General features: G+C 42.9%; 1 protein-coding gene across 1 annotated transcript in view; it reads right to left on the reverse strand.

Moving 5' to 3' along the window:
• Positions 1-15,194, reverse strand: part of KIFC2 (kinesin family member C2) — a 336,639-nt gene that overhangs the window by 120,131 nt on the left and 201,314 nt on the right. Inside the window, exon 5 of the mRNA XM_069621788.1 lies at positions 673-869. Within this exon, the coding sequence (XP_069477889.1) occupies positions 673-869 (197 nt within the window). The remainder of the gene's footprint in view (positions 1-672; positions 870-15,194) is intronic.

Below are 15,194 nucleotides of genomic sequence, written 5' to 3' on the forward strand. Positions count from 1 at the left end.
CCCTCATGGCGGACATGCATGTGGCTAGGAGCACGATGCATTAGTCCCTTCTCTAAAGAATAGTGGTTTTGGATGGATCCCCACTGACCGCACAGGCTTGCAGATGCCCACAATCCCTTAATGACACTCCCTCTTTTAAACTCTGCTCCCTCTGCACCCTTCCCTTCTTCTTTCTTCCAGAGGCCTGAGGGTGGCGCAAAAATGTGTCATATCCCAGACAAACCTCTCCACCGCGGACCACAAGATCAAACGAGTTTGAACAGCAACACATCTGTCAGATCACAGCCTACCAGAAGATGCACAGAAGGATGTACAAGGTCACACAGAAGATCCGAAGATCCTTGTCACACCCCTCTCCCCGAATGCTACCATTTCATCTTTCTCAATTGACGCCAGAGATCCTGTAGGCCGGAAGATTAACTCCATATTGAACCCATGATAGGCCCCAACAAGACCTGTGAATAGGTGCAAATTCATTGACGCTCAAGAGCACATGGATGTAGGAAGGGGTAGGAGTCAATTACAATCTAGGCAGTGGGGATCTGTGAAAGAGGGAGACCCCTTTGAAGTGCACAGCACTGGTGATCCTGGCCTTCACCCTGTTTTTTAATATTCCCTCAAGCTCCCTGATCTAACCAGCCATGGCGGGTGACTTCATGCCGAGTTCCTCACCTGGAAGCCAAAGTTTACCGCAAGCTGCTGCTTCTCCTTCTCCCCGTCGTCCATTTGCTGCCTCAGGCCCGCAATCTCCTCCGCCAGTCGGTTTCTCTCCCCCTGCAGGGCACTGATGGACTCCACCAGATTGTGGATTCCCACCGGAGACACCGGGGACACCGGGTGGAGAGAGCAGGCGGAAGGAAGCATCATACCTGGAATGAGAGAAGCGTAATGACTGAGAACATAGGACGTCGTTCTGTTTGTTGCATATGGAACACGGCGTACAGGATCGGGAATGGGAGTTTTTGCCGCAGCACATTTAGTCGAAGAAGAATTGGTCAATTTCTTGCAGCCTCGACTTTCGATGCATATAAATGTGGAGCGTAGTTAAGGGAAATAATTAATGTAGGGGGGTTACGGTCAGGGGTTGCGGGGGTTCTCTCCCCGCATATACATGCGGCAAAATCAACCTGTCAAAAAAAATAATTGATTCATTCTCCTTTGATGAAATGTTTTCGATCAGATCACACAGAACCTACTGGAGCACCGTGAGGCAATACTCTGGAATTGTGTCACATGATGCAAATCAACCAATAACATTGCAGTAGCCTAGGGGCACACATTTGCTGGTCCTAGACTTTAGTTTTCCAGAGCATGGGAATTTGTTACTTGAGATTCGGTTGTCCACCATGGTGTCTTAAGCCAAAGCCTAAATGTTTAAGAAAAGGGAGCTCTTGCCCGATTATCATTCCAAAGAGACATTCCAAAATCCTAGCCATCGTCATAACGGAGGGCCGCTCCTACAACGCTAGCAAAGAATGTAGGTTTTCAGGATGAGATGGAAGAACGTAAAAGGTTAGCAGCAAGGAGCACCATGGGGTTGGGTGGTGAGGACCAGAGAGAGAGAGAGGCCACAGGGAGACGGCGGCACATGGACACACAGTGCACATCTTCTGGACCTGCATCGTTGGAAGCAGTGGTGGTCCATCTTCGGAGAGGGGGCAGGGTCTTCTTGCCCTCCGGGGTCTTCAGAAAGATACTGGGACGTGGAGCCCATCCTAGTCTAGGAACATTTACGGAGAAGGGCTGATGTGCAGAGGGTTCGTTCTACTCGGTGTAAGCACAGTGGGTCTAAACATGATTGTAGACTCTTCTGCGTTGGCACCTTCCTGGTTACAAAGCGGTTTTAGAGAGCTTCTCCTACCTCTGTGAGTAACTCTCCTATTGGGTCTGACCAAGTTAGTAAGATTGACCCCTTAATGAGGGGATACCCCCCTCGGTGTTAATGTTATGGTATGTTTATTTGTATAGTACCATAGTCCTCCGGCATCAGGGCACGGGGCAACTCTGTAAACAATGGTCCGCCGCCCAAGTTAAGGCCAAGTACAGCAAGGGTCCATTAATGAGGGTTGTGGGCCATTACCTACAGGGTCAGCCTGCCACAGAGGGCCATATCACCATTAGCACTTTGTAGTTCGCTACACGGGTGCTACTGTTTAAAAATAAAAAAGGAAAGTATTTTCTCTCTGTGAACGGGACCCCTCCCAGCGTCCGGAGAGAAAATACTATACCAACATGGCAGCCATGGAATAGGAAGTGGGAGCTCCATATGGAGCCCCTCTTCCATTTCCATGGCGCCCAAACAGAGCGGCCACTGCAGCAATCAGGTAAGTGGAATTGGGGGAGGGTGGAAAAAAAAGCAGGGTCGCTGGGGGAAAATGGCGGAGTGGGGGGAACTGGCAATCAGGCTGCTTGGAACACGGGCTAACTGCCCTGCCTCCTGATATACTGAAAAAGTGTGTTTTGTTTGTCTTCTGTGGCTGGTGCAACGATAGATCACTGTGCAGGACGATTGCCGAGCTCACTAATATGACTTGTGTGGCAGTTTGCAAAAGTGCAAAAAAAGTGCACAGCTTCCCAAAACTCTGATACTGCACGTATATCTGGTTTCATAGGTTCTCATTTAAGTAATCCAAGTAGATGTATTATTTCGTGAAGGTAATGAATAAGACTACCTCCTTGGGACATCTTAAAGCTGGAAGGCACATGAGTGTATGTTGCCATTAGTGAACTAGGAGCCTGACATTAATAGGACTGAAGTAAAAATAAGAACATGCTGGGGCACAATTCACAAGGCTTTTTTGTGAGTGCAACATTCTCAAGGGCGTTAAAAAAAAGTGCATTTTGCGTGTGCGCAAAACTTGCCCGCTCCACAAAGGTGATCTGTGCGTGCAGATTGCCGACCCCCCTCCTCATTCTCCATTGGTGGATGAACAGATTATGCCGCGCGCATGCAGTTTGCACTCACACAGATGTGCGACTCAATGCACAGGAACTAAGGCGTCCCTTCGTTGACACCCGCTTTGCATATGCAAAAGGGGTGTGTCTGGAAGCTTGGCAATATGCAATCAATGCAAGCGAGAAGCAATCCTACAAAAGAGCAAGTCACTTTCTCCTGTTGCAATCTGCTCTTGTCCGAACCTGGCATAGATCACAATTGTCACCCAGACAAATCTGCAAAGCTTGTGTAAACATGTTCCCTATTAGGGGTTGTCACTCACTACTTTTAAATGATGCCCGGCCAAACCCAGGCTACCCAAACCTTGTGCAGCGCTCCGCTGCTCTCGAACTAGGTTCATGCTTTAAAAAATAACAATAAAAAAAAATGTAGGAAACATTTAATTTTTACCTCTCCAAATGTTAATGTTCTCTTCCATGGACTAGAACCTGTGGGTTTAACCTTTATTCTGAATTATAACTAATGGTGTGTGCTAAGGGTGGCACATGCACAGTACTCTCTAAGCATATGGAATTCTTTTTTAATCACCATGCACAAGCAGGGCTCGCAAAATCTACTAGCACCTTTGCATTGGCAAGTAGATTTTATGAAGGGCGAGTACCACATGCTTAGTACTCGACCTTGCTGGTGAGTGAGTATGGGGATGTTTGAAACTTACTTGACATTTACTGCAAACAAACCTGTTTGCAGTAAATGCCAGATAAGAGTTTTACTGTGCACAGCTGAAATTTGAGCGGCAACATTGCACCAAATATGAAGTGTGCCTATGGTCCCATGCACCGTTTTACAGAAAGCACTGGTATACATTTCGTCACCTGTCACAATGGGGCAAGTGCTTTTCTCTTGGGTCGAGTATGTAAACTAAGGGAAACTAAGGGACTTGCCCTCCTGGTCCAGTGGGATTTTTAATAATTTGTGAGTCCTGACAAGGTCTCAAGTGCAAAATACACCAAAAACAAATTCCTTTTCTTTGTGAATCAAGCCTTTTTGGAAGAGTGATTGGAGATATCTAATTTAAAATTCACCACATTGCTTCATGTGTTTCATATTTTCCCCAGTTTTCAATTTATCCCTTAGTCCCCTAACTCTTTATTCCTATTCAACACAAACAGCTGACTTCTGTAGAAGTGAACATTTATCTGGAGTGAAGATTATTCAGCAAGGAAATATCATGCCTTTATAATAATAATAATTGTTGTTTTATCACACGCTTAATACTGGAGACCAGTTTCTAAGAGCGAGACCAGGATTAGAACCTCTGTTGTTATGCGTTATTTTGCTTCCAAGAGAAATGCATTGCCCTTGAGCTATCCTCCCAGCCTGCCCCTCCCCCTCCTGTCTTTGACAAACTGTGTGCACACAAACGTGGAAGGAATTCTTGAGCCAATTGGAGATTGCAATTTATTATTTTGCAACCATTTAAGTTAATTAAAAGCGGAATGGAATGCCCCCATTTCAACATTTGGAAATAGCACATGGAATTCCTGACTGACCTCTTCTCAGCCAATCGGAATGTTGACAGTGCAGTCAATAATTACTCGTATTGACTGCATTCTAAACTCTCTGACTTCAAAAGCAGACAGTGAAACAACAATGCAACTTCCAGGCAATATTTCTTTTAACAAGGTGCACCATTTCTGGGAGGATCTATTTTCACTGGAAGATTTCTTTTAACAAACCAAAGAGAAAGTGTAAGCGTGGATAAATGTGTTCACTTTCTTACAGATAAGCGGTTTACAGTTACATTACAACTGTATACGACTGTTAAACCCATTCCAGTTGAACCAAGATTTCAATTAAATCGCGTAACCTGTGAGGACAACCATGCTATTTAAATATTACAAAACATAACCACATTTAATGTAGTGACTCATTGTGTCTATGTGCTAATAGCCTTGAAGACCTCAAGAGGATAATGACCTGTCGCTAACGTATGACCCTCCGGTTTGCCTTTGGGGACAGGTCGATAATGACTCCTCCCTCAGTCCATAATACAATTGACTGCAGCTCTTAATGACTAATGTCTTTGCTTGATGCCTGTGGCACCGTCCTTCCTACCTTTTATTTAGAATATTAATGACAATCGAGTGTCCACAATCTCTGTTCGGAGTCAAGTAAGCTGTGCATGCTAACTGCAGCGCTGTCCTGAAGTATATACATTTTCAAATATCAGAAAATAAAGGATTTAGTTTGCAATTCAGGATAAGGGGGTCTGTGCTGACAATCCTGCATCAATTCTGCACTTGTTTAAGTATAAAACCGCAATTCAATTAATTTCTATCTTTGCAACTGTTGAGTTAGGTTATTCTTTTTTGTTATTCAAAATCCAATCAATCGAGTTCACAAGTGTCCCAAATATTCGGACACGTTTTGCACTTACTCAATGCATGTGTATTTTATGATATTCATCACCTAATTAATTGTATAACAAGAAAAGAAAAAGAAACTGGATAATCAGTAACTTGGATTTTCAGAATTAAAATACATATCGCAACTTGCGAATCAGTGTTGAGCATATAGTAGTATTTGTTTAAGATACATCTCATTAGCAATGTTCCCTCTACGTTGTGCACAGGTGCGCTTGCCCAGCTTCCTTTTGGGTGCCGCTCAGAAGAATTTTAGAAGCGTACACAGACAATTCCTACTTATTCAAATGATTTGTGGGGATATTGCAAGACTGAGCGCATCCAGGTGGTGGAGAACACCTTTTTAAAGACAATATTGGGGCTTCCTAGGTCAGCCCCTAATTTTGTGGTGCAACAGGAACTGGGGTGCTGGTTTGTAGTGATCCTATTGCATCCCAGCATGTAAGTCACTGGCTATGAGTTTAGGGGAACAGTAAAGCCATTTTCACCCATGTGTTTATTAAATATCTGGTGCCCAAGGGCCCGCATTTGAGGATAACCCGGCTTAGGCATGTAAAAGACTCACTGCTAGAAGAGGATGGGGCTCAGCGCTTTCACCCGGTGGACTTTTATATCTTCTAATGATGTAATAACCGTGATAGGCAGCGTACTTCAGTTTATTAGAGAGAAGAGAGAGTCACTGGCGATCATGAGGCCTCCTAACGGGAAACATATGATTATTATGGCCCTAGGTCTCCAGAGGTTTCTGTGTTGGACTCAGAATCCTTCTCAGAGTATTTCTATTACAAGGGCGTGTTTCAACTGCATTCACCTGAGAGCAGTGGTGGCGGCCTGGCCCAGGGGGAAAGAGGACCAATCATGTGTTTTTTGTTGTGCACCCAAAGAAGATTTAGCACATTTCTTATTGTCTTGTCACGTGTTCCTATACATTAGAGAGCATGCATTAACTCCAGCTCGGCAGGGCCGAGCATTTCGTTGTTATGAGTCTGCTTTGCATTATTTGCCAGGGGTGGATTCAGTTCAGGTGGGGTGGCCTCTTTTGTCCTTTCTACAGCGTGCATTGTCTCTGAGGACATTTGTATTATGGTTTGTTTGAACCTGAGTATTTTGCCAATTGTTTTAGGGTTTTAATGTTGTTGGTATTTTTATTATTTTAATTATTGACTGTAATATTACCAGAATAAACTTGTTGGACTTGAAACAGATCTAATAATGCACAAGCCATAGCAGGTACCTAATATTTGCTTTCTCTAAATTATACTAATCAGTCTTGATATTGCGGTCTAGCCTTTTTACATTGCCCTGCTATGCAAGCTTGACCTTAAAAAGCCTAAAGGTAGAATACACACATACTAGGTTAAAAACTAACATGAAATAGTAACTCCATGAACAGAAGAAATAACTAAGAGATGCCTGCACACATTAACCAAATTATCTCCCCTCCTTACGCATGGCTCCTATACTTGACTCTACCACACTTATACCTTATGACTCCAACATCCGCCCCAGGCCTCATTCACGTATTACCAGACAACCATGGCTCTGCAAAAGGTTACCAGACCTGTACCTACATCCACTTTTTTATGTGTATTATAATATGAATGACGTTTAAGCACAAGCATTTCTGTCACGCATGGTGACTTAGCAAAAGCGTCAGCCAAACTAGGTAACCCAATTGTCAGCTCAAATATCAGATACTGAGTGTAAGTAAGCAGGCTACGTAGATGTGTGACCTCATTCCATTTTTCCTATTCTTTGTACATACCACACATGCCCTTTGGGGTGGCCTCTTGCAAGTTAACGCATTATAAAACTGAAACATTAATTTTCCCTCTAAGGATTTATAGTAGGCAAATGCCACGCTCAGCATCTCCTACTTTAGCGTTGCTAACATTACCCTGTAAGTGGAGAGCTGCATTGCAATAGCATTTACTTGGCCTGCAGGGGATAATGGGTATGGACTATGCCTGGTATTATTCGTATATAGTATTAGGGTAACGGATAATCAGATAACTAGAATGCTTTTCACACAATCTGCAGCCTTTCCAGGTTTTCAGAGTTCCATGGGGGATCGACCATAACAAATGATATGCTAACTCGTTGCTATACAAAAACGGTTTCACTGAGGAGTTTTATAATCCTACCCAACAATTTAAAGGTGGGGTGTGTTGCAAACAATCTTGTATGCACTTCACGCTCTTCTCTTCTCAATTCTAAATGAACTGGAAACCCCAATTGTAGCACAGGATGACTCTATTAAAGATAAAACCTGGTGTACTGACATACAGTTGGCACTTACTAACAAAGTGGCTAAAATCCAAAACAAAATAGCTCTAAAGAAAGCTTTACTATCAGCTCAAACTCGAGCTCCCCCGAACAAAACCCTGAAGTCCAAACCCATAGAACATGCCCAATTTAACTTCTCTAAGGTCTCAGTCATTGAGGTAGAGAAAACGATTCTAGCACCTAAACCATCCAATTGCAAAGGTGACCAATGCCCAGCACAACTGATCAACGACGCTGCTAGAGATCTAGCCCCCTTCATCACCAAACTCATTAACGCCTCCTTCACGACTGGCACCATCCCGCGCAATCTAAAGGAATCCTGGGTTCTCCCTCTTCTGAAAAAACAAACACTGGACCCCAACATATCCACCAACTACAGGCCCATCACCATGGTGCCATTTCTACAAAAAATCTTAGATAAGGTAGCATATACCCAAATTCAGAACTTCCGTGAGGTGAACCTACTCCTAGGCACCCGCCAATTTGGTTTTCGACCACAACATGGCACAGAGACAGCTCTTATCGATTTAAAGGCCCAAATAGACTCACTAAGAGATGAGGGAAAACTACCACTTCTCCTCCTTCTAGACCTTTCAGCTACCTTTGACTTGGTGGACCATAAAGTCCTGTGTAGTCACTTGGACTCAGCAGCCCACTACTCAAAGGAAGCTATAGTTTGGATACAGTCTTTCCTTAGTGACAGGACTATGAGGGTTTTCTCAGCATCGGCCGCAGCAGACCCAATACCCATTACTTGTGGAGTGCCCCAGGGATCATGCGTCTCGCCAACACTGTATAATATCTTCACCAAGCCACTCTTTGACGATCTTGACAATCTGGGTATCACCTATACCAACTACGCAGATGATACCCAGATTCTCCCACACCTTACTGGGGATAATGGGGAACATTTGGCTTTGGTGAACAGCGCTTGCAATAAAATTCAATTCTTAAATGCCACCAATTCAAACACCACTTACATTCAGTCTGTTAGGTGGTTCATGCCCAACTCCTCAATGGGGTGTCCTAAGGCGTTCCGTGTGCTATTGCGGCAACCATTTGGTCCGGGTTTAAATATGTGCCCAATACTGACGTCAAGAGTACAGAAAGTGACGTCACCCATGTCATTCCCATATCATAATCACATCTAATTCATAATATTCAAAACGTGCACGACCAACGCTGAATCCAACACTCATGAATCCTTGGGATTATGTCCCAAGGATGGCTTTAAATAATGTGAAAACCTTGCATAACCGGTGCCACAACTTGTACTCATAAATCAGTTGTTTTATGTGACATGAACATCTTTATGCGCATGCACACAAAAATGCAATGAAAAGGTTATCTGACCCAGCACCACTTCTACTGGTATCTAGACCACTGTGTCCTAAACATCAAATCTCAATGTGACCATTATTTCATACCCACAATAGGGCTAACCTTGCCCACTCTTAATTACTTGGGCAAATTGAACTGGTTGAAAAAGGAAAGGAAGGCCAATGATTGCTCTGCAAATACCATGGCCAAGCTGACCTGAAGTTACACCAGCCCTATTTGACTGTCCCAATTGCCTACCATACATTAAAAACATTTTTTATGTGTTCACTAATTTCTGAGGCCTCAGAGGGAATCTGTATTTCATGAGTGTTGGTTGTTTTCCCTTTAGCTCATTATCGTATTTTGTGATTATCAAAAATTTGAATCTGAGGGCCTGATGTGTATTTGCTGTGTCACGAGTTTCCAGACAGAAATTAGTGAACACATACATTTTTATAATGTATGGTAGGCAATTGGGACACCACAGAGCATAATGATTGGAATTCCTGTGTCCCTGCTTGCTAGCCACATTTCATGATCCTGTGAGTAGGTATAGCTAAGGGGCGTTTACACCATCCATTGTTACTCCCTAAAGACAGGAAACTGTGCCCAAAAAAACAGGAAACCGTGAACATATAGGAGCCTACCCCCTACTTCTACACACAAGTCCCACTCATATTTCTTCGAATCAGTGACCAGCAGAACAGTGGCATTGGTAGGAACCGGAGAAATACTGCTGCCCAATATCGAAAGAAACGTTAAGGGAAAAGAACATATTTTAATACACATGAAATATCCCTTCTGGCAAAGCTAATTACTTTCTTACTCCCTGAGAAATCACTTGATTACTAGTAGGGGGTAAAATCACATCAGAGCCATCCTTGTAACCCTGACATAGGAGGTGATATGACGGGGTACATATTACAGCTTATAGTTTTGTCCACCCTTCCTCACCACAGCCTAGACAACTTTCTATAAGAGTCTTACTGAGGTTTCGTCTCAAGCACCATTGAAGAAAATCAGGTTATAGGTCAAAGGATCGAATCAAAAGGATCGAAATGCAATAAGGTCGAATCAAAAGGACCGAAAACAAAAGGGTCGAATTATTTTTTTTTTGTTGGGGTTCCCCCATCAAAACCCAATTTTTGCTGTCAAAAAGCCCTTTTTTCCTATACAGAAACCCCAAAAATAATGTACATTTAAAAAAAGGCATTCGACCCTTTTTTTCCATCCTATTGACTCGACCCTATTGTATTCGATCCTTTTGTTTTAGATCCTTTGACTGGACACAAGAAAATCACATATATTTGCCTTTTAATTCAATGCCAGCAATGCTCATAGGTACAACAGATTGAGTGCTTTCTTCTTTAACTAGGAACCCCTCTTCTGACCTTCGCTGTCATCAGCTGAACAAGATGCATGGGGATGCTAGAAGCAATAAATACAAACACATGATTATATTGGAAGGCCCTCAGAGGCTGAGCATATAAAGAAACAGAAGGCACAGTTTCCTAGTCTGTTACAAGAGTTTCCTATCCTTCACTGTACTGTACTTTCAAAACGTGTGATTTGGTTTTTGAACGTTGGTGATTTCTTCTTCTCCCCAAAGGAGTGTTCCCATGTGCCCTTCCATCTGCACCCCATCCTGGCTTGTGTGCTAGCCTCCAGTACTAGTTGGCAGGGTTCTGTAAAAAGTGAGGGATTGTAGCAGTAAAACACTAACTGGGATACCTGTATACCTGTATACCCACATTACTTTGCAAGCAACACCAAGTTAAAACCTCATCAAGAAAATGCCATGTATCTGTACGTGCACAATTACTGTTTGTTTGTTTATTTGTTTGTTTATTTATTTAGTTATTGTGCGTGCCGGACCCAGAGGTATCAGGGCGCAAGGGAAAAGAGAACTTACAGCTTAGTTCCAGAGGTTACGGAACAAAGGCAGGGACAGGTTTCCTCAGCGTTACAGGATGAGGGTAAAATATAGAACATGTATAACGGCATATAAATGTAGGCAGCATGTCGTAATTTACAGATATTTACATATTAGCAAAACTATATCAAAAGTACATTGCAAGCAGGCAGGGCTAAGTTAGTACGGTTGGAGCGTGAGGGTTACATGTCTTTTCTCTATGAGCCATTTGATTGTACTCTTTCTGATTTTGATAAACGTTTGGTCAGACCTGAGTGTGTGTGGCAGGGAGTTCCATATTTGTGCTGCCCTAACTGGGAAACTGGACCCTCCAATGGTGGACAGTTTAAATCTTGGCACTTGAAGACAGTTGGGGTTGGCTATTCTTGATGGTCTGATGGAGTTTTGTCTGATAGATTGTTCTGTTAGGTAGCGAGGGGCTTTGTTGTTTAAACATTTGTGGAAGTGGGAAGCCGATTTCAGATTGATTTCTTCTTGGGTGGAGAGCCATTTGTGTTTCCTTCTTATTTCAGAGATGTGTGCTCTTCTAGGGATGCTTAGGGCAGCCCTGAGAGCATTATTTTGAAGCACAATACAATAATCAAGTTTTGATAGGATGAGGGCACTAGAAAGGATTAAGCAGCTGTCAACTGACAGGAATTGTTTTCCTGCTCTAATTAGTTTACATGTGTAAGCCGTGGATGAAGCCAATGCATTTACCTGTTTGGTAAGGGATAAGGTAGAGTCGAGGAAAAAGCGACCTTAATAATATTCCCATCAATAATGAATGCTGAGTAGTTCAGGTTGAGTTTTGAAATGCGAGCTGCAGTGCCCAGGATAATGAGCTCTGTTTTGTCATCGTTCAGACATAGGCCATGGTTAGCCATCCATGCCTGAACGATGCTATAGACTCTGTTCACCCCATTATGAACAACTGCAATAGTTTTGCCTCTTATGCTTGAAAACTCTACTCCATACTCAGGGGATCCCCCCTGGAACGCTCACCCATAACATCCCTTGTGTATCCCTAGTATGCCGGACCCGCTACAGATTTAGTGGCACCAGACCGTAACCTCCTTTGCCTCATACTGCAGATGTAGCGACCAGCCCCACTGGGTGCTGCTTTGCCAACATGCACTTGCAACCCACTGTAACCTGTTCCCCATATTTGCTACTGTAATCCTGCATGGCTACCGTGCTTTAATATGGACCTAATAAGCAGGGCATGCCTAGATGGACTTCTTGACTTAAATCTCACTGTCGTACCTCCCTGTAACCATCTTGTAACTGTGTAACCTGCAATAATCCTGCAAATGTGCAACTGGTCTCTGCCTGTAGCTATGCAATCGAAACCTGTGTTTAAATGTGCAATTTGTCTCTGTCTGTATCCACGTAACTCGCCTATTGTGGGTAAACATGCTATCTGTTTTGACTGTAATTACGTTATCCGCAACGTGCGTGTAAACGTGCAACTTGTCTCCGTCTGTATCCAGGTAATTTGCAACTTGCGGGTAAACGTGCAATCTTTTTCCATCTGTAACTACGTAACTTGTAAAGTGTGTGTAAATATGTAACTTTTTTCGAACTCGTAACCTGTGTGTAAATATCCTACCTGTCTCTTTCTGTAACTATGTACCACGCAACATGTGCTTGAATGTGAAACTTGCCATCGTCTTGTAACCAAAATCAGCTATTCACCGTAACTAGAGCCTTGATGCCTCAGTGTTTAGTGCGCTGCTATAAATGTAAAATAAATAAAGAAAATAAACAAAAAACTAGCAAAACTATATAGTCTTTGAGACTGGGAGTTTGCAAGGATTGGTTCATTTATTTAATATAGTTAGACTAAATAGCGCACCAGTTATGTTGACAAGAGTATAACACCAGTTGATTGGTTTTTGCTTTTTCTCTCGTTTTCTTTTCTCTTCTCCTTTCCTTAGCCTCCTTTTTGTAAAACATGTTTTTAAAACATTTTTTTTTACTTTCTTTCCTGTGACTTTCCTTTACTGTATCAATTTGTGTATTGAATGCATTTTTTTTATCATTGATTGTTAATACAGCCCTGAAGAAGACCTCATAAATTGAAACACGTGTTGGCTGTCAGGACAATAAAGAAACTGTTGCAAATGGACATCACAAATGTTACTAGTTACTGGATGTACAAGGACTAATTGGCCTTTTTTTTGTTTTGTTTATTTAGTTTATGACGGATTTGGCTGGTCGCACTTGTCTAAGACTCAGTTGATCCTATTAAATTGTATTCTCACATATTCTTTGATGATGTCATTCACTGGGAATTATTAAATGTATAGGGGAGTATCATGAGGGTAGGGATAATGATTAATATATTCTAAACTTAGGCAATTACACAAGTCAATTCTTATTTGCTCCGGATCCAAATCAGACATTTGTAGTTCGAGAGGTGATTTCTATCGTATGTCAATTACAGTTGCCTCGATGTGGTGGTTCCAAGCGCAGATATCTTTGCGGCAAAGTCCCGGGGTACAATTGCTCAGGCTCCCTAGAGGCTCTTTTATTGTTAATGCTACATAATGTAATATTGTAGCAGGGGCAGCATGAGTGAGTAGCCAATATAACATAAAACCTCATACTTTCGGCAGACTCAATATGCAGACTCAATATGCTGACAAGGCCAAATTCCTCGGATACAAACCCAGCTGGGAGAGCAGAGCTACGGCCCATAGGGCTCCCTAGGCAAATGGCTGCAAGCTTCTTAATGCTTGAAAAGTGCTTATACCTCCAAATTTCTCTTCCAAATTGTATAGGCGGAGGAATTGTAGCCTTGTACACATCAACTACTGATTTTAAAGCGTAGCCGCTATTTTTCCGAGCACAAGCCAGAATACCTCCAAGCTGTTGGCGAGCCTAAATCTTGCCCTCATTCATTCGGGCATTCCAATTTAGATTGTTATCAAAAATAATGACCATGTATTCATACTGTGTAACGACGTCCAAATGCTGGGTGCCCATATGCCAGTGATAACGCCTTGCCATGTTCTTATTTAGACCCGGATGGAAAGTCATAATTTTTGTTTTAGTAGCGTCAATAGTAAGGCAATTTTTGATGGAATATTTATGTAAATTGTTGAGCTGTGTTTGGAGACCAGCCGGGGTGTAGTCCAACAATATTAAGTCATCTCCTTACCCGAGCCAATAGATGCGGCGCATGCCACGTCTTGGGAGGGATGCTTGATTATTAGCTAATGAAGCAGCGAGATATGAAAGATACGGATTAAACAAGGCTGGAGCCAAAATACAGTCCTGTTCTAAACCAGTTTGCATGTCCAATCATCCCATAAGATCTCCAGCATGGCACAGCCTTACCTCAACGCTGGTCTCAGAATACAAGGTAATTAGCATCCTAAGCAGGCCTCTCGGGATACCCAGTGAGGCCAGATTATTCTAGAGCAATTCACGAATCACTGTGTCGGAAGCAGAACTGTAGTCCACAGACGCCACAGACATAAAACATAACACAAACATTGGAACCATACCGGTGGGGGATAGTGTGGGGAGAGTTGGGGGGGGGGGCTTGAAAGGTTTGGAAAATGGTATAATTAAAGTCAGACTGAATCATATAAATTCACAACCGCTGTCCCTAGATGGAACTTTGCTAATACGGCTACTCAGAACTGATAATGTGATATTCTTTGAAGCAACTATGCCGTTAATGCCATGTAAACTGTGATTGTGTCTGAATAAATAAAGTTTTGAAAAAAAAGAAAAAACATTCCAAGAATATTGAATCGTGCAGACCAAAGCAAGTGTGTTTACATACGTGCCATGCCCCTTTCTTTTCATGGGTATGATGGTGTGTTCAATAGTCCAGTCTGTCAATTCCCGCAGCAGGACCCTGGCAAATATATTTCCCGGGACATCAAGCATTGCGAGAACCTTGGATCAGTACGTAGTTCTTCTTGTCCCCTGGTACAATTATACTCTCACACAGGGATTTGTGTAAAATGATAACTAATTGCCGGAGACAATACATGTAAGAGCTCCCCACCAGTTACCACTCAGCTTAATAAGCTCATTGCATAACCCATCAGGCCCTGGGGCGCGTGAATTTTTTTAGAGTAGTATGCGTGGCAAAATGATCTTCTAATTTTAGAGTGGTTAGAACGTACGGAGTGGACGAAACAGACATAGTGGACGGAACAGACGGAGTGGATGGAACGGACGGAGTGGATGGAACGGACGGAGTGGATGGAACGGACGGAGTGGAGGCAACGGACAGAGTGGATGGAACGGACAGAGTGGATGGAACAGATGGAGTGGATGGAACGGATGGAGTGGATGGAACGGATGAGGCGGATGGAACAGATGAAATGGA

The sequence above is a fragment of the Ambystoma mexicanum genome, chromosome 5q, assembly GCF_040938575.1.
Source record: "Ambystoma mexicanum isolate Mex_15411 chromosome 5q, UKY_AmexF1_1, whole genome shotgun sequence".
Classification (NCBI taxonomy): domain Eukaryota; kingdom Metazoa; phylum Chordata; class Amphibia; order Caudata; family Ambystomatidae; genus Ambystoma; species Ambystoma mexicanum.